This window comes from Alternaria viburni (genome assembly GCF_023758015.1).
Source record: "Alternaria viburni strain BMP 2772 chromosome Unknown scaffold_12, whole genome shotgun sequence".
In the NCBI taxonomy this organism is placed as follows: Eukaryota; Fungi; Ascomycota; class Dothideomycetes; order Pleosporales; family Pleosporaceae; genus Alternaria; species Alternaria viburni.
This window is the reverse complement of record NW_026055781.1, coordinates 827889-849225: the sequence shown is the minus strand read 5'-3', so window position 1 is coordinate 849225 and position 21337 is coordinate 827889. Positions and strand designations below refer to the sequence as shown.

The window sequence follows — 21337 nt, the reverse complement described above, 5'->3', positions numbered from 1 at the left end:
TAAGGTAAGAAGAAAAATATGCAGTAACGTATAGCTAGTAGACTTTAATAATTAGAATAGAGGGTATAATTACTAGCTAGCTAGAGTTAAATACTATAAGAATATTAACTAGTAGTTTACTAGGTATAAAGGTATAGAGAACTATAAACTTACTATATAAACGCTCTCTTTGCCTATATTAGGTAGATTTATACTAATAGCTATAGAAGATTTAGTAATAAACTATATATTACTCTCTCTAAATAAGGTAGCTATAAACGTCTATTATATAGTAATCTTTAGAAAGAGAATAAGAGTATAGAAGTAGACCTATATACTCTCTACTATAGTAATAGTATAGAGTTGTATAATATTTAATAAGTTTTATAACTTAAAGAATAGTACTACTAAATTTAACTAACTCTATAATAAGATACGTATTAACTAAACCTATTATTAGAAGTTATAGGCACTATCTAGTATACTATTTAAGAATAGGTTTATAGAGAGCTTAACTTTTATTACTAAGGCCTTCTATAAGAATAATTAGATAATAGATATAGTTAGTAATAATAATAAGTAAGAGCTAGCTTTTAAGTTAAGTAAGTTTAATAGTGTTAGATAAGAGGCGAAATTAGGTAGTAAGATAATACTAAATAGTATAAAGATAAGTACTAATTAGCTAAGATTGTTAAGAGCTGCGAAGGCGTATAGTAGAACCTATACTAATAAGAATAATAACTATAAGAAGCTCTTAGAAGATAGAATAGCCTTAGTAGATATATTTATTCTAAGAAGAACACTTATAATAAGAGATCTATAGATAAATCTAATTTTGTCTCTACCTAGTGTATTTAAGGTAGTGTTACGTCTATACTCTAATTCTTAATTTAAAGCTATAATTACTAAAGTAAAAGTTAAGAGCTAACTAGTCTCTAGTATAGAGATAGACAATAGATAGGTAATATAACTATTCTGCTTAGATATATAAGCTATATCTAGTTTTCTAGGCCTTATCTATATTAAGGCTAATATGTATAAGAATTAACTTTAAATAAGTGTAGATAAAGGCTATAGTAATAAGAATAATAATGCTAGTTATACTCTATTAAAAAAGGCTATTTATAAAGAACTACTTAAGACTAATATAATAGTATAGTAATATCTACTTACTAACACTATAGTAGAGAGCGCGAAGCTTAACGTAATCTATAAGATTATTAATAAGATCTTTTTTATTAACTATTCTAACCTAAAAGCTAGTAAAGAGAGATAGCTACTAACTATACTCTTAAAGATAATTATTGCTTTATATAAGCTAATCTATTAACTAGTAATAATACTTACTCTAAAGAATAAGTATAGAAAACGTAATATAATTATATTTCTAGGTAGAATAAGTAGAACGTAAAAAAAAGAGTAAGAGGCGTTATAGAGAAAGCTAGATAGACTAAGAATACTTATAATATCTATAGCTTTTGCAGAGGCTATTATATTAATAGAAGTATATTATATAGTTCTACTTAAACTCTAAGACTATTAAGTAAAATAAGACTAGTCTCTTTTTAGAATCTACTAGATTAGCTAACTTATAAAAGCCTATTACGCGTATATTTTATTTACGCTAGAAAGTAATCTAGAAGTAAAGATTCTATAGCGCTAATTCTTTAAGATAGACGTAAGAAGTTTACTATAGAGAGGCTATACTAATAAAGATAGATTTATAGATATAGTTATAGGTAAGATAGTAAACTAGAACTTTATGTTAGATATTCTATACTAGCTTAATAGTCTACTACTAGTTTAGAAAGCTAAGGTATAGTAAAGTATAGCTTAGTAGAGCTAGTATATATTAGATAGTATAAGGTAATAGATATAGCGTAGAATAAAGTATATAATATACGTATCTTTATAATTAAGACTAATACTATAATATTATTATAGCAGCACTTACGTTATTAAAGTAATATATAATCTTATACCTTTAACTCTAATTATAACTATAAAACTCTAATTAAGATAGTATAGTACTATTCTGTATAATATTAAATAGTATAACTATAACTAGGTTATAACGCCTATACGTGCAGCATAAATATAACTATAGCTAAACTTATAGATTAGTTAATTCTATATAAGACTTATAGTTATATTTATATTTAAACTATTATAAACTACTTATAACGTAGGTACCGCGAAGAGCGCTGTTTGTATAGTTTTTATAATTATAAGTAGTTATAGCTAGGTAGTTACGCAAATTCTATAAACTACGTAAATAGAATATTCTAGATAGTACTAGACTATTATAGATAGTACGAAACGCTATAAATTATATAAAATGCTAGTAGATTGCGCAGATTGCGCTATAAGCAAAAAAGTATAACTAAAAAAATTATAACTTCTTCTAACGTGTAATAGGTAAGACTATTAGGTTTAGTACTCTACTTATCTAGGTAGTAAGTTATATAAAAGTTAAACTTCTCTATAAACTCTATCTATTATATCTAGTAATAATTAAGGTTACGCTTAGTGTAGAAATACTTAAGACCTTAATAATTAGTTAAGATATTAACGTAGTTAGGTATACTTATAAGCTCTAGTTACTATTCTTTAAAGGTATATATAATAGCTAGAAGTTTCTTATTATAGATTTTATAGTTATACTCTATTAGAGTTATTTTCTTTAATAGATAAGTAATAGATTATATAGTGCTATTAGTTTATACCTAGAAGAGTACTACTATATATATATAGTTAGACGCGTTAGTCTCTATAATATACTTTAAGTTAGAGTTAAAGTATATAAGAATAATATTACTATAGAAGGCCTTCTTAAGAGCTCTAAATATAATCTTAGTATCTTTTATTATTTTAAATAGCTTAGAGTCTTCTTAAGTAAGATATATTAGTAGCTTAGTAATATTAGAGAAGCTATAAATAAACTACCTATAGAAGTTTATAAATCTAAGAAAAGTTTATATATTCTTAAGAAACTATAGAAGCTTCTAGTCTTATATAGTAGTAACCTTCTCTAAGTCTATTTTAATACTATCTTCTATTATAATAAGGCTTAGAAACTTAACCTTGTTCTTTATAAATTTAGACTTTAGAATATCTATAAAAAGACTAGCCTTAGCTAGATAGCTAACTATACGCACTAGGTAGTTCTTATACTATTATAATATTTTACTAAAGATAATTATATTGTCTAGGTAAGCTATATAGAACTTATCTAGGTACTTATATAATATATTATTAATATAGGCCTAAAACGTACTAGAACTATTATATATACTAAATAGTATAACTATATACTAGTATAAACTATAGAGAGTAATAAAAGCTAATAGATGCTTATAGTTATCTTAAATATAGATCTTATTAAATATAGTAATAATATCTACCTTAGAGAAATACTTTACCTTAGAGAGCTTAGCTAGTATATTTCTAATAAGAGAAAGTATATTATAGTTCTTAATAGTGTATATATTTAGACTATAGTAGTTAATATAAATTTATATTCTATCTTCTAGCTTATATACTATAAGAAGTAGAGCTATCTATATAGAGGTACTACGCTTTATATATCTCTTCTTTATTATATTATTAATATAAAGCTTTATAGCGCACGCTTTATTATAAAATATAGAGTATAGATACTATAAAAAGAGCTTAGGTAGCTATTCTTCTTTATTAGACTTAAGTTTAATATTATAATTAAGCTTACCTTAGTATATAGATAGCTTATTAGCCTCTTTTAGATTAAAGACCTAATAGAGAGGTTATAAGACCTTAGGTAACTTCTTAAGAAAGTTTTTCTTAGTTATATAAAGTCTTTCTATCTTATTATAGAACTTATTATAGTTCTCTAGTAGAACCTTAGCGCTAGTAGCTTATAGGCGTATAGTGTCTACCTATTTATTATTAGTAAGATTAGCTAGGTAATAGATCTCTTTATAGAATATAATACTAATATTCTAGTTCTAGTAGATAGCGCTTACAGCAGCGTAGCTAGAGATAAATATAATATTAATAGAAAGAGAAGTCTTTAGGTAGTAAGCTATCTTCTAGTAAGAGTTAGAAGTCTATAGTAGTAGTACTTTATAGTAGTAGCTACTTTATGTATATATAGGCTTATAATTATAGATATAACTACTTAAGTAATATTCTAACTAGAGTATTAAGAATATATTCTTCTAGTTAATAGTAGATTTATAAGTATAGAACTATAGTATTTCTAGAATTATCTAAATACCTAAGAGCTTTATAATATAGATAAGAATATTCTTAATATAGTTACTAAACGTAACTATTACGTAGGCTATATAAGTAATATTAGTAACTTCTAAGCTATTAGCTAGCTTAAGCGTAGCTAGCTAGATAAAAAAGATAGTTTTGTATTTATATGCGCAGGTATAAGAAGAGTTAATAAAGAGAAAAGTATAACTAGTGTTACTTATAATTTTAACGTATTATAGAGAAGAAAAGTAGTTTAATAATAATATAATTTCTTTAAAGACTAGTTACTAACTTATAAGTAGATAGTATATATTACTACGTATAGTAGTAGTAGTAATAGTTAAGATAGTAATATATAACCTAGCAAGACTCTATTTAAAAGTCTTAACCTAATTAGTAATTATCTATAAGATAGAATTAGAATTATTATTATTAGATTTACTAACTTCTATATAAGAAAAGAGAGAAGCGTATATTAATATAGAGAATATATTAGAGTCTAACTTATTCTTATTATTATTAATATCTACTATAGTAGGTAAAATAAGTAGATAGCTAGAGGTATTAAAAGTATATATAGATACTAGTGCTAGTATTTTTATAAGTAGCTTTTTATACTAAAGAGATTTCTAAAAGTAATAGTTACTAGAGACTAGTTATTTTCTAAATAGGTAGAGGTATTAGTAATAGCGTTAACTCTAATAGCTACGCTCTACGCCTTAGAATAAATAGGCTTACTAACTAGAACACTACTATTAGTAATAGCCTTTTCTAAGGCGTCTTAAACCTTATAGTACGTATTAAATAGTAGCGTAGGCTGTCTAGAATAGTAGCTACTTTATAACTTATAGCTATAGTTCTTCTTTAGATAGTTAAAGTAGTAGTTTATATACTTAAGAATCTTAATCTAGATATTAGAGCGTTCTTAGAGACCTAAGCTAGTACTATTACTCTATCTACTACTAGTGCTAGCAGTGTTAGCTAACTTACCTTAACTACTACTACTACTACTACTACTCTTACTTTCTCTATTATTACTATTATAAACGTTTATAGATTAAGAGTTAGTCTATTTAAGAAGGTAGAGAGTCTAGTAGAATTCTATAAAGATAAGCTATCTATTAATAATCTTTATAGTAGTTATATTATACTACTATACTAGTAATTAATTACGTATAAACTAGATCTTAGTAAGGTTATTCTATTATAGAGCTATAACGCTAACGTTAAACTAAGTAATATACTTACTTATAGTCTTAGCAGACTTTATATAGAACTTATTACTTTTATACTACTATAGAGTAGTAATATTACTATTAAGAGTTTAGTATATAGAGTTAAAAATAATCTAGATCTTATTAGAGTATATAAACTTAGTGCTAGTAATAATAAAGCTTTACTAAATATAGCTAAAGGCTGTACCTTTAGTCTTCTAGCGTAAGTAGTTAAGCTTCTTAGCTTTAGAAGTAAACTTATACTTATAGTAGTTAAACTAGTCTATAATATCTATTTTCTACTTAATATAGTCTGCTTTAGTAGTTCTATTACTAGAGAATATATTAGATTTAGACTTCTTAGAGTAAGAAGCGTAATAATAGCTATAGTTACTATTCTTAGTATTAGTGCCTAAGATAGAAGATACACTATAATAGCGGTAGCTCTAATAACCTAAGATATAAGTAGAATAGAGAGAATAATTAGAGCTTTTATTAGAAAAGAAGAAGTTTAAAGTGTTTAGTAGATTTTAATCTATATAGAAGTAGTAAGAAGTCTTCTTTAGCGTAGCCTCTACTTATATAAAGTAAGTTTAGAGGTTAGTAATACTAGTCTAAAGGCTCTACTTAGTAGTAACGTAGGTTTAAAGATTTTTCTAAGTAGTAATATATACTTTATATTCTTAATAGTACTAATCTTTATAGGTAGCCTTGCTCTTAGTTAACTTCTAGAAACTCTTCTTTACTTAATAGAGTTACTAGTTATTAATATATATAGCGCCTATAACGTTATAGAGCTATTTACCTAACTTAGTAATATACTAGTTAGAGCTAGTAAGTTAGTTCTAGAGATATATACTATATTTAGTAGCTTTATCTAAGTTACTCTTAAAACTCTTAGCTTTATTATAGAGGTCTTTAATCTTATTAAGTAGAGACTTTACTTACTTAGACTATTCTAGGTAGTAGTTATTAAGATAATTAGAGTAAGCACGCTTATTACTAATATCTTTCTATATAGAGCGTAGTTACTCTATAATATTAGTAATAACTAATAGTAGCTTAAGGTTAGCGCCTATATACTTAAGATTATCTAGCTTAATAACTTTATTCTAATAAGTAGGCTTACTATTAGCGTTAGTTTTCTATAGCTTAAACGTAGTAACGTTATTCTTCTAAGAAATAATAAAGAACTTAGATAGTTATTACTTAAAGTATAGATAATTAGAAAGAGTTATAGTAGTAGTAGTAGAAAGAAAGTTATTATAAGAGGCCTAGAGACTATACTAGATACTCTCTAGCTCTAAGTTATTAGTAATATAAGCTAGGCGTAATAGATAGCGCTATATGCTTATTAATAGGTAGTAGATAGTATCTTTCTTATTACTACCTATACTCTTAGAGTTAGTAAAGGCTATAGTCTTCTTAACTAAGTAATAGGTAATAGTAGTAGAGAGCTTACTCTTATTAGTAGAGTTAGAGAGATTAGTAGATTTCTTAATAAACTAGAAGCTATTAGTGTTACTAGAAGATAAAAAGTAGCTAAGTATACGTATATTATAGTTATTAGCGCAGAGATCTTATATACCTAGTAATTACTAAAGGCCTCTACTTAGAGTGTAAAGAGCTAGAGGTAGTATTACCTAAGAGTAAGCTAATAGCTAGAACTATAATAGCTATAATAGAGTAGTTATAAATAAGAACAGAGCGCTAATTATATAGAATAAGTATTCTAATACCTAAGAGTCTTAGGTAGGCTTAGAGTAGCTAAATAAGTTACTAAATAATAATAGCTTCTTAGCAGCATTCTTAGTCTTCTTAGAATAGTTTATAGTAGTAGTAGTGTTACGCTAATAGTAGAGAACTAGAGATATATAGTATAGGTTACTAGCTTAGGTAAGCGTAATAGGTTTAGAAGTCTTAGGTATATTATAATAATCTTATTAGTAGATAATCTCTATAGTTTTCTTAGAGAGCTTAGAATATAGAGAGCTTAGATATATAATAAAGTCTATAGTAGTTACTAGAGCTTACTCTTATAAGTTGCGCTAGTAGATAGTATATAGAGTTTAACTATAATAATGTATAAGAGTCTTATAAAAGATTAGATAATAGATATATATAGAATAATAAAGTTATTATAGTAAGAAGCTCTTATAGAGCTTATTAGAAATATATATATAGTAGAGGCGTTAGGCTAACGTTAGCCTAATAGAGCGTAAGGCCTAGAACTATTATATTATAAGCTTAGTAGCTCTTATTACTATAGTAGAAGTAAACTTAAGTCTTTACTATAGTATTCTTCTATACTTAGGTACGCTATAAAGTAGCTTTATATTATTAACTATATCTAGTTTTAGCTTTACGCTTAGAGTTATAATTATTAGATAACTAGTTATAGCTTTTTAGAGCGTAGGTCTTATTAGTAGTATTTACACTTATAGTAATAGCCTTACTATTATTAATTTACTTCTATATTAGATTAGCTTTATAGATAGTGTCTAAGAACTTTATAAAAGCTCTATCTTATTAATTATTAAAGTTAGATAATATAGTAGAAGTAAAGTAAGAGTAAAGCTATTAGTAATAGTATAGAACTATAATATAGTTAGAGAGCTTAGTAAGCTAGTGTATAGCTATAATATAGCTACGCTAGTTAATAAACTTCTCTAAATAACCTATTACTAGAAAGCTATTACTAATCTTTATTTACACTTTCTATTAGTGCTTAAAGGTAAACTAACTAAAATATTTATCTAGAGCTTTAAGAATATTAAAGTAATTATTAAATAAACTAACTCTATTCTTAATATATATCTACGTATTACTATTAATCTAAGTCTCTAGATAGAGTATTTACTTATCTTTAGAAAGTAATTTATACTTCTAAAGAGCTATATAACGCTACTTAGAGTAGTTCTTTCTATTCTTATTATTTTTCTAAATTTCTATATTAGAAAGCTTAAAGGTAGTATAACCTCTACTAACTATAGACTCTATAGGTTATATATATACTTAATATATAACTTAATAACTATTATAAAGTAGTAGATAGTAGGTATAAGAGTTAGTGTTTAGTAGGTTTACTAGTAGACCTTATAGGTAAGAGTATAAGTATAAGAAAAAAAGTAAATATTACTATTAGTTATAAGAGTTATATTAAGTGTAACACTTAGGCTCTTATATACGCTAGCTTAGATATAGATTTAGAGAAGTAGTGTAATAGTTAATAGTATAATAGTTAATAGTGTAATAGTTAGTAGTATAGTAGTTAGTAGTATAATAATTATTAATATAATAATTAGTACGCTTAGTATATTACTTAGAGCTACGTTATAGTATAGTAAGTAGCTAATAGTTAGGCTTATAGGCTTAAAGACGTTAGATAACTTTATTATATTATTATAACTACTAGTTAAGTTTTTCTTTTAATCTATCTATATTATTATTAGCTAAGAGTACTTATTTCTTAAGGCTTTTATTCTAGGTAAGAATATCTTTATAATTCTAATTCTTCTAAGTATAATTCTAGAACTAATATAATAAGTAAGCTTTTTTCTTAATAAGTTACTCTTCTATAGCCTTATACTTATTATAAAACTCTATATATAAGGCGTAGAATCTATTAGTATTTTTTTTATTAATATTAGTATTAGCGTATATAAAGTTAGTATAAGAAGCGTTTAAAGAGAATAGCGCGTATAGTATATTAACTTTATTTTAGAGTATATTACGCTAGCGTTTAAGATTTTTACGTAACTTATTAGTAGTAGTAAAATAGTTTTAAGTAGTAACTAGATAATCTTAAAGGCTACTAGTCTCTTTCTTATAGAAGTAGACTAGAACCTAGAGCTTATTAAGGTAGTTCTCTATTCTAGAAATAATAGAGATAGCCTTATTAAAGTCTTCTTTAGAGATATTACTAGATTAGAGATTATATAGATCTAGTATAGTCTTAGATAGGCTTTTTATAATCTTAATAAAGAGAGTTTATAGTAGACTTATAGAGTATTATACTACTTTAAGAAAGTTCTTATTATTATAAACTACGTAGTAGATTTCTTCTAAGAGAGATTCTTAGCCTAGATTTAGACTATACTATTTCTTTTTATTATTATTCTTATTATTATTATTATTATTATTTTTAAGTTTAAAGATTTTTATAAAAGTAAAGTTAGAGTAACTAAGCTTTATATATACCTAAGACTTATTATAAATAGACTAAAAATAATAACTACTAAAGAAGATATTATATAGGTTATTAGTAGAGATAGAAACTATTATAAGCTTAACTAGAAGAATATTATCTTATTCTAGTAGATCTTCTTTTATTTCTAGAAGTGTAGAGTAGCTAAAGGTACTCTACTAGCTAGGCTTAGTGTAGTAAATAGTAAAGATATAGCTATTAGAGTTACTTTAGCTAATAGTTTATTAGGTATTAGTTAAAAGTAGAGAATTAGTAATAATATAATTACAACACTACTATTACTTATAACTTAACTCTTAACTATAAGATAGTATTTATACTACTAGATTATAGCTAGAATCTTAGCTATAAACTAGTAGTTATAGTAGTTACTTATAGCTAGAATCTTAGCTACGTAAAAGAGTAGAAGCTTTACTAAAGTTAGCTTTAGTACTACACTTAGTGTAAGAGATAGAGCTATTAGATAGAACTATAGTCTTAGCTATAGATAGGCCTATATTTAAGTAGTATTATCTACTAAAACTAATATTAAAGTTAAGATTACTATTAGATATTATAATAATAGTGTTAGTAGTTAAGTGTAATAATATAGGTAGTTAAGGTAGGTAGTAGAGAGAAAGAGTAAAGGTAAGAGAGTAGTGCGTTAAATAGATAGAAGTAGAGTAATTATTTACTATCTATAGTTCTACTTACTTATTATAAAGTAGTAAGCTAGATTTTCTACTATTTACTAAGGTATAGTGTATAATACTATTAATAGTAATATAGTAACTATAGTTATTTCTACGTAGTAGCGTAACACTCTCTTAGAGTTATAATACGCTTAGTAATATTCTTTAATAATAGACTTCTAGCGTAATATATCTTCTATAATTAGTGCTAGCGTACACTACGCGTAATAAGTTCTACTCTATAGTTATATAATAGAGTTTTATAGTAGAATATTAGTAGCTAATCTAGAGATATAACTAAAGATAGAAAATATATTATAAAAGTGTAATAATTATTAGCGCCTTAGCTATAGAGTTATAATATTATAAGATATAATATTTATAAGTATACGCTAAGTTCTTTAGTGTAGTTACTTACTACGCGTATTCTAGATACTATAAGGTAGACGTAATATAGTGTAAAAGATATTAATAGATAAGATAATTATATTAAGTTAAGTACTAAGTAAGATATTATATATAAGTTAGAGAGAGCTATATAGGCTAAACTTTAATATTTAGCGTATAGGCTCTCTACTAGCGCTTTAGTAAGTAAAGGTTATAAGTTTAATCTATAATAGATAGTATATAAAGTAGGCGTATAGTAGGTAGGTATAGATATAGGTATAGATATAGATATATTATAAAAGTGCTAGCTAAGTAGTGCTACTTAAAATAGTAGGTATCTAAAGTACTATATAGCCTTAGTAGACTTAAAAGCTCTAGAGCTACGTTAAGTAGATATATATAGATAGATTATTCTAACTTAGACTAAAGAGTCTAGGTTAAGAGCCTAGTTAGCACTTTTACTATAGATAAGTATATCTTATCTATTAATTAGAATTTTAAAACTCTATCTAGATATTAATAATATAAAAATAAAAAGTAAGTTATAATATATATCTAGTGTAAAGTAAATATTATAAAGCTTAAAAATAGAGTAATTACTATTAAAATTAGTAATAATAATATTAATAGTGCTCTTTTTATATATAGTAAGTTTAGATTCTTTTTTATACCTACTAATAGTTTTAGTAATAGAATTAAGATAAGTAAAAAAAGAAAAGTTATTTATAATATAATATACTACACTAAAGTTATAGATCTAGAGATTAGATAGTAAAGTAGTAGTAATAGCTATAAAAGTAGAAGGTATTATTATTTTATTAACTATATATATACGCCTAGAACTATAGTTCTAGCTACTTTAGGTAGCCTTTCTTAAGTCTATTCTATTACTATAATTATAGTTCTATAATATATTAGTAGTATAGAGTATAGAGAGAAATAAAGATATATAGTTTATAGAGTTATAAAAGTATATATTATTAGTAAAAGTAATAATATAAGCTATACTAAAGTTAGAGTTAAAATTAGAAATAGTAATATTAGTATTAGTAAAAGTTATAGTAGAGTTCTTAGAAGTTTTATTAAAAGTATAAGCTTTTATATAGTAGTTATTCTTTATATAACTAAGCTTACTATAGTTTTTATAGATATACTTAGAGATATTTAGTTTACTAACGTATTTATATATATTAATAGAGTAACTATTATTTTTATAATAAAAGTATATAATATACTTACTAGAGAAGGTCTTAGTAATAAACTTATTTTTATTATTACTTTTATTATTAGCTTTATAAAGCTTAGTGTCTTTAGCGTTATTTTAGAAGTTATTATACTTATTATAGAAATTAATAAAAAGAGACTTAAAATTCTTAAATATAGTATTAGTAATCTTAATATTATAGTAAGATATTTTCTAGTAGTTAAGAAATAAGTTATAGTATTTAGTTAGAGAGGCTTTAATCTTACTAATAAGCTAAAAAGAAGTAGTAAGCGTAATTATAGTAGCTATAAATAGAATAGAAAGTATAAAAGTAGTAATTATAAGTTAAATAGCTAGAATATAGTAGAGATTTAAATTAATTTAAGTTATATATTAAACTATAGTAGCTAAAGAGCTAAGAGAGAAAAGGCTAATTAAGAGTATAGTTATAAAAGTATAGTTATAAGAGTATAGTAGTAAAAAGTATACTTTAAAAAAACTTTATTTAGTATAAGAGAATATATTTTTAAATATCTTCTATCTAAATATCTTCTATCTAAATATATTCTATCTAAAGTCTAAAGTAGAATAAAATAATATAGATAATTCTTATAAAGTATCTTAAGAAGCTAGGTAAGTAGAGTATATACTACTATATATATATATATAGACACTAATTAAGTATAAAAAGGTTTAAGCTTTTAGAGGTAGTAAAGTTTATAAATCTAAATATAGTAACTATTATAAAAAGAAAAAGTGTAAAAATAGTAAATACTAGAAAAATAAGCTTACTATTAAATATAGAGCTTATAAAGTTATTTAAAAAGTTTATTAAAAATATTAAAGTATAAAGTATATATATATATATAGAGTATAAGAGTAAGTACTAATAGTATATAAAAATATATAATTTTTTTATAAGTGTAAAGCTTTAAAAATTAAATAATCTAGTAAAGTATATTATAAGTATTCTTAATCTAAAGAGTAAGAGCTAAAGTAAAATAAGTAGAAAGATAAAAGTAAGTTATAAAAAGTAAGTAAAAGCTATAAGAAATTAAAATAGTCTAGTATTATACTTAAGTATCTAAGTGCTTATAAAGCGCGTAGTATAATATTTTAGTTAAGTTTTATATTAGTATAAGTATTTATATAGTAGAGTAGTAAGTAGTAATAGTAATAGTATTATAATATTACTAGTAATAGTATTATAGTATTACTAGTAATAGTATTATAATATTACTAGTAATAGTATTTTTATAAAAGTAGCTAAATATAAAGCTATATTTAGTATATTAGTGTATATATATAATATAATATAATATATATAGTATATAGTAATTACGTAGTATATAAAGTAGTACGTAAGATAAATATATAGTAGGTAAGTATAGATATAAATATAAATATATTATAAAAGTGCTAACTAAATAGCTATCTAAAGTAGTAGGCGCCTAAGATACTACGTAGCTTTAGTAGGCTTAAAAGCTATATTAAGTAGGCGTATATAGATAAATTATTTTAACTTAGACTAAAGAGTTTAGATTAAGAGCTTTACTAATAAGCTAAGTATAAGATAATATACTTTCTATAGTACTAATATTATAATAAAGTTCTTTAAACTAAGTAAAAAAAAGTTAAATATTAGCTAGATTTTATATCTTAATTTAATTAAGCTTAATAAAAGTATAATTAAGTATAATAGTGTTAGATACTTTATTATTAGTAGTAATAGTAATAAAAGTATTATATAAATTAAGAGACTTATTAGTAGTAAGTTTTTTCTAAACTTAAAGCTTAACTATAGTATAAAGAAAAGTAGTAGTAAAGTAAAAAGTTTTATTAAACTTCTTTTAGTTTTTTAGCTAAGTCTAGTAAATAGTAAGTTAGTTAGTAGTATTATTTAGTAAATATAATATAGTAATTTATAAAATAATATTACTATTAAAATAAGAATAAGTAGATTACTAAGGTCTAAAAGTAGTAAAAGTTAAAAGTTTAGGCTTAAAAAGAGAAGTAATCTAACTATTAAAAATAGTAAGCTCTTTAAAAGCTTTAAACTACTTATTATAGTTATTAAATTTATTAAGCTTTTTAAAGTTTTTACTAAAAATAGTAGTAATACTATAAAAAGTAGTTATATTTAATAGAGAGTAAAAGATATTTATAAAGTAGTATAGTTAAAGATATAAATAATAATATAGTTAAGCGCTATATAGTTAGTAAAAAGAAGTAATATAAGTAGCTAAGTTACGCTTAGAAGTATTAATAAGCTTATAACCTATAAAATAAAATAAAGTATATAAATATATTAATAATCTATATAAAGAGAGGAACCTCTAGTATATATAATAGAGAAGTAACGCTAGTAAGTAAATGTATAGTAAATAGGTGGATCACGTGTATAGATGCCTAACTAACATCTTCGGACCGTCGCGCATGCCATGAGAGCTGCTGTTTCGTCTGGCTTGGCTTGCAAGACGCTGGCGACGATGGAGTTTTGAGTCGTTTGCCAAAGAAGCTACCTGGGACGGCGATCTCCCGTGCATAATCGGCAGGCCCGCAGAGGGCATGTATCACGGACGCCTGTCACGCCCATGCCACAGCTCGCCCAAGCCAGCTTGCGCGTCGTCCCACCCAAGGCTTGCGATAATGGCTTTTACAAACGAGGGCGTGGGCTGCCAATGAGGCGACGGCGTCATAGCGGGGCTGAAATCTGCTGAACAACCCCTCCAAAACCTTGCTGGACTCTTAAGCTCTGGAACACCCCACCCAAACAAAACAACACCGACACTTGATCTTACACATACAACTAGTAAGTCGAATTTTCTGCCGGCAGCCTCTCCGCGGCCGGACTCTGCTGCCCGCGCATCCGGCCTGCTTCTATATCTCCTGCCCTGCACGTCTGCGGCTCCCCAGCACCCCAATTGACTCTCCCAACAGCAATCCTTCACCATGACCATCACCAAGATCCACGCCCGCTCCGTCTACGACTCTCGGGTACGTCGTGCACCAGCAACGCATCTCCCACCCCGGAGCTTCACGGCTAACCCGCTCTAGGGTAACCCGACCGTCGAGGTCGACATTGTCACCGAGACCGGCCTTCACCGCGCCATCGTCCCCTCCGGCGCCTCCACTGGCTCCCACGAGGCCTGCGAACTCCGCGATGGAGACAAGTCCAAGTGGGGCGGCAAGGGTGTCACCAAAGCCGTCGCCAACGTCAACGACACCATTGCCCCTGCCCTGATCAAGGAGAAGCTCGACGTCAAGGACCAGTCCGCCGTAGACGCGTTCCTTAACAAGCTCGATGGCACAACAAACAAGACCAACCTGGGCGCCAACGCCATCCTCGGTGTCTCAATGGCCATCGCAAAGGCCGCTGCCGCCGAGAAGGGTGTCCCCCTCTACGCACACATCTCCGACCTGGCTGGCACCAAGAAGCCCTATGTTCTCCCCGTTCCCTGTAGGCAATTCCTATCGAGCAATGCAGTCACTGCGTACTGACTGTGCAGTCCAAAACGTCCTCAACGGTGGCTCGCACGCCGGTGGCCGTCTTGCTTTCCAAGAGTTCATGATCGTTCCCTGGTAACTTCATACCCGTGCAGCCCGTGGAACTCGGCACTAACAGCTCCCAGTGAAGCCCCCACCTTCTCCGAGGCGATGCGCCAAGGAGCCGAAGTCTACCAGAAGCTCAAGGCTCTCGCCAAGAAGACGTACGGACAGTCCGCTGGAAACGTCGGTGACGAGGGCGGTGTCGCCCCAGACATCCAAACCGCTGAGGAGGCTCTCGACCTCATCACCAAGGCCATCGAGGAGGCTGGCTACACTGGCAAGATCAAGATTGCTATGGATGTTGCGTCCAGCGAGTTCTACAAGGCCGACGAGAAGAAGTACGACCTCGACTTCAAGAACCCCGACAGCGACAAGAGCAAGTGGCTCACATACGAGCAACTCGCCGAGATGTACAAGTCTCTGGCCGAGAAGTACCCTATCGTTAGCATCGAGGACCCCTTCGCTGAGGACGACTGGGAGGCCTGGTCCTACTTCTTCAAGACCTACGATGGCCAGATTGTTGGTGACGACTTGACCGTGACCAACCCCGAGTTCATCAAGAAGGCCATCGAGCTCAAGTCTTGCAATGCTCTTCTCCTCAAGGTCAACCAGATTGGTACTATCACCGAGGCCATCCAGGCTGCCAAGGACGCTTTCGGTGCCGGTTGGGGTGTCATGGTTTCTCACCGCTCCGGAGAGACCGAGGATGTCACCATTGCCGATATCGTTGTCGGTCTACGATCTGGTCAGATCAAGACTGGTGCGCCAGCCCGATCTGAGCGTCTCGCCAAGCTTAACCAGATCCTCCGTATCGAGGAGGAACTCGGTGACAACGCCGTCTATGCCGGCAACAACTTCAGGACTGCCGTGAACTTGTAAGCGACTGGTCTGCAGAGTCCGGTAGTGCTAGGGTCATGGGATGATGCGACGATAATGAAGTTCAGAGCGAACGGAAATATGTACACGAAATGCAACAATATATCCTACACAACACATGTCCGCTCCCCAATCAGGTATTGCAACCTGACGCATATGTTGACTTGACATTTTCTCATCTCCCGTAACATCATCTCTCTGATCCCGAAGTTGCTATTGCAGAACCTCCTTGCGTTTACTTAGCAGCTGAATCACCCGAGGACGTTTTTGTTCTGACTCATGCACTGTAGATCACCTCGGGGAGACATGTATTCAACGCAAAGTACTCAACGCTGTACTCACTCTGACATGACGGTTTCCGTGACGTTGCTACAGCATGTGAACTACCCGCCTTCTGGACAAAATAAGCGCGGACGTAGAGAGGTCGGTGCGTATGAGAACCCATCGTCTGTAGCCTTTCTTCTCGGCCCTGTTAGTAAAAGTAGACACAATCCCTTACAAGTCCGACGAAGCCCAAGCTACACCTCATCGATCCGCCCCACTGTCACTACCAATATTGACGTTTCTTCGGAGTATCTCCGACAAGCCCAGGAGCCAGCACCTCTCGGTTTTGCCTGTCGAGCTGCTCCTTATCTGCGATTGAGTAGAGTGTTCGGTCTAGAGTTGCTGTGCTTATTCAAAGTCAAGGGTTTTCATGTGGACCCCACCGAGCACTGCCTTCCTGCTGTCATCGTAACTACAAAGACGCTTTACTTTGGTCTGCCTGAAAGTAATGGAAAGATCGACATCGGCTTCTCCAGGCAGCATCATAGTGTGGGGTATCTATCAATTCTAACGAAGGCTATAAACTTGATGAATAGAGAATATACCAAGATGAATGGAACAGACGGCCAATGATGTGTTATGACCGAGTAACGTTCAGTGAGCTCGTTGCACGACGACTGAGGTGAAGAGTAAGACTGAGGAAGTACAATTGGTCGATTTACTACCGTCCAGGCCGTCTGTTACTGCTCATACGCATTGCCGTCTTACTTGCATCACCCACGTATGTGTTGTCCCCATCCCAATTCCAGCATCTACCTCGATATACCGTTCTATTCCCACAGGCCCAGGGCCATCCCCGGCCCACCAACTACCTCACACTGCTCCCTACTCTCACACATAGGGCCAGCCCCGTTTCTCGCACTATACGCACAGCAAATCCAATCCCCACCACAATAATTCGGGACCCAGAAGCCTGTGGCATTGCAGTACCGGAATCGATCACCGAAATGGTGACATTGAGCCACGCCGGGCAGGCACATGGGGTCAATCTGCCATAGCGCTGTTGTGGACGCTGGTGCCGGAGACGTGGCGGTCGCGTCGGTTGGAGCAACGAATGTAGATGTGTCCATCGCGACTGTTGTTGTTATCGTTGGTATGGTGCAGGCGGATTGCAGGACTGCGGAAGCGGTGTTGAGTGGTAATAGGAGGAGAAGGAGCAGATTGGCCGAGAGTTGATGAGATGGCATTGGGAGAGACATGATCTTGACTTGTTGATTTGAGGGTGGAGACATCGTATAAACTGATGCGTGGGCCGGATGCTTTTGAAGAGTCCTTCAGCTGCTCATGAGTCTGAACTAGTGGTATGTGAGGGGTACAGTGCTCGAAAAGAGCGCATACTCAGGCTATTTGATTAGGCCGTGATGGTGTGATATCACATCTTTGAACAAGGTGCCGAACTGTAGGCACCTTGAAATGGTGTACATGTATGACCCTGTCCCATGCATCAATGATACACGACCACTCAAGTACCGCGATGCTCATATCTAGGCAGTTGCAAACTACCATCGAGGACACCATATAGTATGGACTGCCAGCTGATAGACGGGTGGCAAAGTACTTTGGTACTCATTGTAGTGTTGGTGTGCGTTTGCTACGAACGGCGTGAAATCGAATGGTACAAGGACGATGTCACTGGAGCTGACTATCTGCCTGTTGATCAGACTGCGCTTCTTCCGGCATCCCGCCATCACACATGTGCACTGAAGGTTTGTACAGTCCTAGCTGATAGATGGAAACTCGTTGAGCATGCCGATGATCAAGCTTGCAACACGCCGGCTTCGCGATGCTCTGCGTACCCTCTCACAAAGTCAATTGAGCAGGTATTCGGCCAAATCTCGGTATTGGTAGGTGTGAATCGAGCCGCGAACGACCTCATGCCCTGGCCTAGAGACGGTCCGGAACTCGGCACGTTGGCGGCCCGGGCTGTACAAGCCATCGATACCCCGAGCAGACACTACAGCGCACGCCGTAAGATAGATCTGTTCTGGGCTCTCTGTGAGCTTCACAATAGCCATGTTCGGAGCCTGAGACGCGGTGCAACGTAAGAAGCGCAAGGGATATGCAGGAGCTGCTCAGGGTCTGTCAAAGCCTAGGCTTGTCATCGTTGCCGTCTGACATTAGTTGGCCGAATGAGACGCACCGCCGCCCTCAGCTCGCCGTGCTTGCTTTATGTCCTGAGCGGCGGCGTAGCACGAAGCATCTTGTTCTGGAGCGGGCCGGAGCCGTTTCACCATGTTGCAGGCTGATGCGTCGTAGTTCAGAGTAAGAACATTTGATTTTTTTGAGAGCTCGCGCGTTAAGCCCGTAATGCTGTCTACATGTCAGCTGTCGATGCAAGCTTCCTAAGGAGCACGGTCGTGCGGCTTTTGATATCGACGAGGCAGACCAGGTACCCGATATGGGTAGGCCCAGACCGTTGCCAAGGATTCTAGAGATGGGCGCAATGTATAGACAGCAGACATGGATGTCCATGCCGTCATCTTCGCGGAGTAGATTCCCGAGAGATCGAGAGTCTTCGTTGGTACAAGGTGTGTTGTGAACGCCTCTGCTGAACATCTGGAGCAATATAGAAACAAATGTGCAGCAAAGGCTTGGAGTAGGCAGACCTTGGGCTGGCCAATGGTCTGGACAGCTCGACGGCTCCGCGGGTAGAGCTTCTAGCGCGGCATGTCAGATGCGTACCATGGTTCATATGCTCTTGACCTCGCCAGCTGTGATGAACCAATAGATGATAGCGTCGCTCAATCAGTGGTGTCAAGACGTCTGCTTAGAGGTCTGATTGGCAAGCGCATTATCTCGACCCGGTGAGTGGGTCGTGGGTGCAGCAAGATCTTGAGGAGTCGTCGTAAAATTTCGACGATGTTCGCCTCACGATCTAGATGCTACCGCCGGCCGGCCGTCGCTTGAAGAATGCCTCTCCACTATCGCAGTTGCGGTGAGAACCAAGACGCCGACGTTTACTGGAAAAGTCCTAGCAACGTGATGTAGCGGGTACTGGCAGCTTTCATGGTTTGTGGCTGCTGCTTCTGCAGCCCTGGAGTGGTCCGGTGCAGCTAGCGCCGGAAAATTGGATAGCCGCATGCCAGGCGTCGCACATGTCCACAGCACTCGTTGGATGGCAGCTTGGTAGCGACGAGTGTTCACGGGTAATGGTGGTGTAGGTGAGGCCAAAAGGGAAGATAAAAGAAAGAAGGGCATGAATGCTGACATGGCCTGAGCCCCAGCTAGAGAAGCTGATCAGCACACGGTGCACATCATTACTCGCATGGGAGGACGCCGTTCACGATGTCGTGTCGATCATGTTCTGATTAGTTGATGCATGCTTGGTGCGACGGGTTCCCAAACAGGAGCCCACCCACGGGTCTGGAGAAGTCACGACGTGAAGCAGACACCATGTAACGTTACTCTGACCTCAGGCCTCTCGAGGGCCTTTGGACGTTGGCGGAAGTCGAGCCAGCAGACGGAAGCTGTGAAGTGAATACGGACAGCGGAAGGGCAGCGGCTGATTCGTCAGACAAAGATGGTTTGTCCCTAGCGCAGGGAATAAGGGTAGCAAAAGGCCGAGCATGCAGCCTGAGGCCTGGGCTTGAGAGATGACACGTTACTGTTTGCTCGAGGGCCGAGAGTCTGGGCGACATGCAGAGGGGCGGCGTCACAGAGTGAAGCAGAGGCCGCAGCAACGGTGTCGAAAAAGAGGGCAATGTCGGGCCAGGCGACTGGTGGGCGGGTGTCGGAGCTGCGTGAGGGCAGAGATGGACGACGCGAGCACGAGCAGACAGCTGGGCAGCAGAACAAAGGGCGCTAGCTTCCGTTTCGGCCGATCGTCGATCTGGCGCCATCAAGCGGCGGCGCTAAGCCCGGTGCGGCGCTGTCCATCTGCAAACACTGTGCTGCACGACGGCAGTGCGGCTTCATGGGGAATGCGAGGGCAGCAAACGGGCGCGGTGCGCTGCGTGGGAGCGGGAGCCGCTGACGTCAGGCTGGACCAAGGCTGGAGGGCGCCGACGTGGGTGGGCGCCGCGGCGTGGCAGCTGTTGAGCAGCAGACAGGCAGCTTCGGGGCGCCACAATAAAGCATGCTGGCCATGGACTTGCGGATGGGCAAAAAGAAAAGACGACGGCGAAAGGGTAATGTGCATGTTGGGGCGGGCGACTGTAATCGTCATGGCGTAGGGCCAGGCGTGAGCGTCGGCGGCGACTGTGCGGGCGAGGTTTGCATAGGGGCCGAAGCGGAAGGGGCTACTGGGGTAGCGCTGGGAATCGTGCAGGAGCGACCGGCAGCCGAGCGCGTCTAGACTGTTCCAGCAGGCGCGGCCCACCGAGCGTGCTGACCAAAGCCGCCAGGGTCCCTCGACGCTCAAACTCTGCCCCAGCGTCCAAGGCAAAAGGCGGCGGGACCGTCTTGGGGAGCATGGGGCCAGCTCGCAGCACGGCGAGCCTCACGGCAAGACAGCAGCAGCGGTCGGGGCCCGCTGTCCTCTTGAAGCGCGCCAGGCAGCCAGCAGAGTCACCACCAAAACGAGCGGCGGGCCTGGAGGGCGAGGGTGCAAGGTGCCAGGCGCGAGGTGCAAGGACGCGCAAAGCCACGGCTCCGGGACAGGTTCTAGATCGTCCACCAGCCCTTGTGTGCGACTCTAGCAAAAGACCAACCATATCGCTGACTGCCCGCCGTGCCTGCCATTCCTCGC

The 21337-nt window shown here is 34.4% G+C and overlaps 1 protein-coding gene across 1 annotated transcript; it reads left to right on the top strand.

Annotated features, from left to right (window-relative positions):
- Window positions 1–14853: 14853 nt before the first annotated feature.
- On the top strand, window positions 14854–16329 carry J4E79_006326 (uncharacterized protein; the record flags this gene model as incomplete). The annotated part of the gene is made up of 4 exons (XM_049355197.1): window positions 14854–14898; window positions 14959–15361; window positions 15411–15483; window positions 15534–16329. The coding sequence occupies 4 exons, from the start codon at window positions 14854–14856 to the stop codon at window positions 16327–16329; spliced, it is 1317 nt and encodes a 438-aa protein (XP_049210593.1).
- Window positions 16330–21337: the final 5008 nt, after the last annotated feature.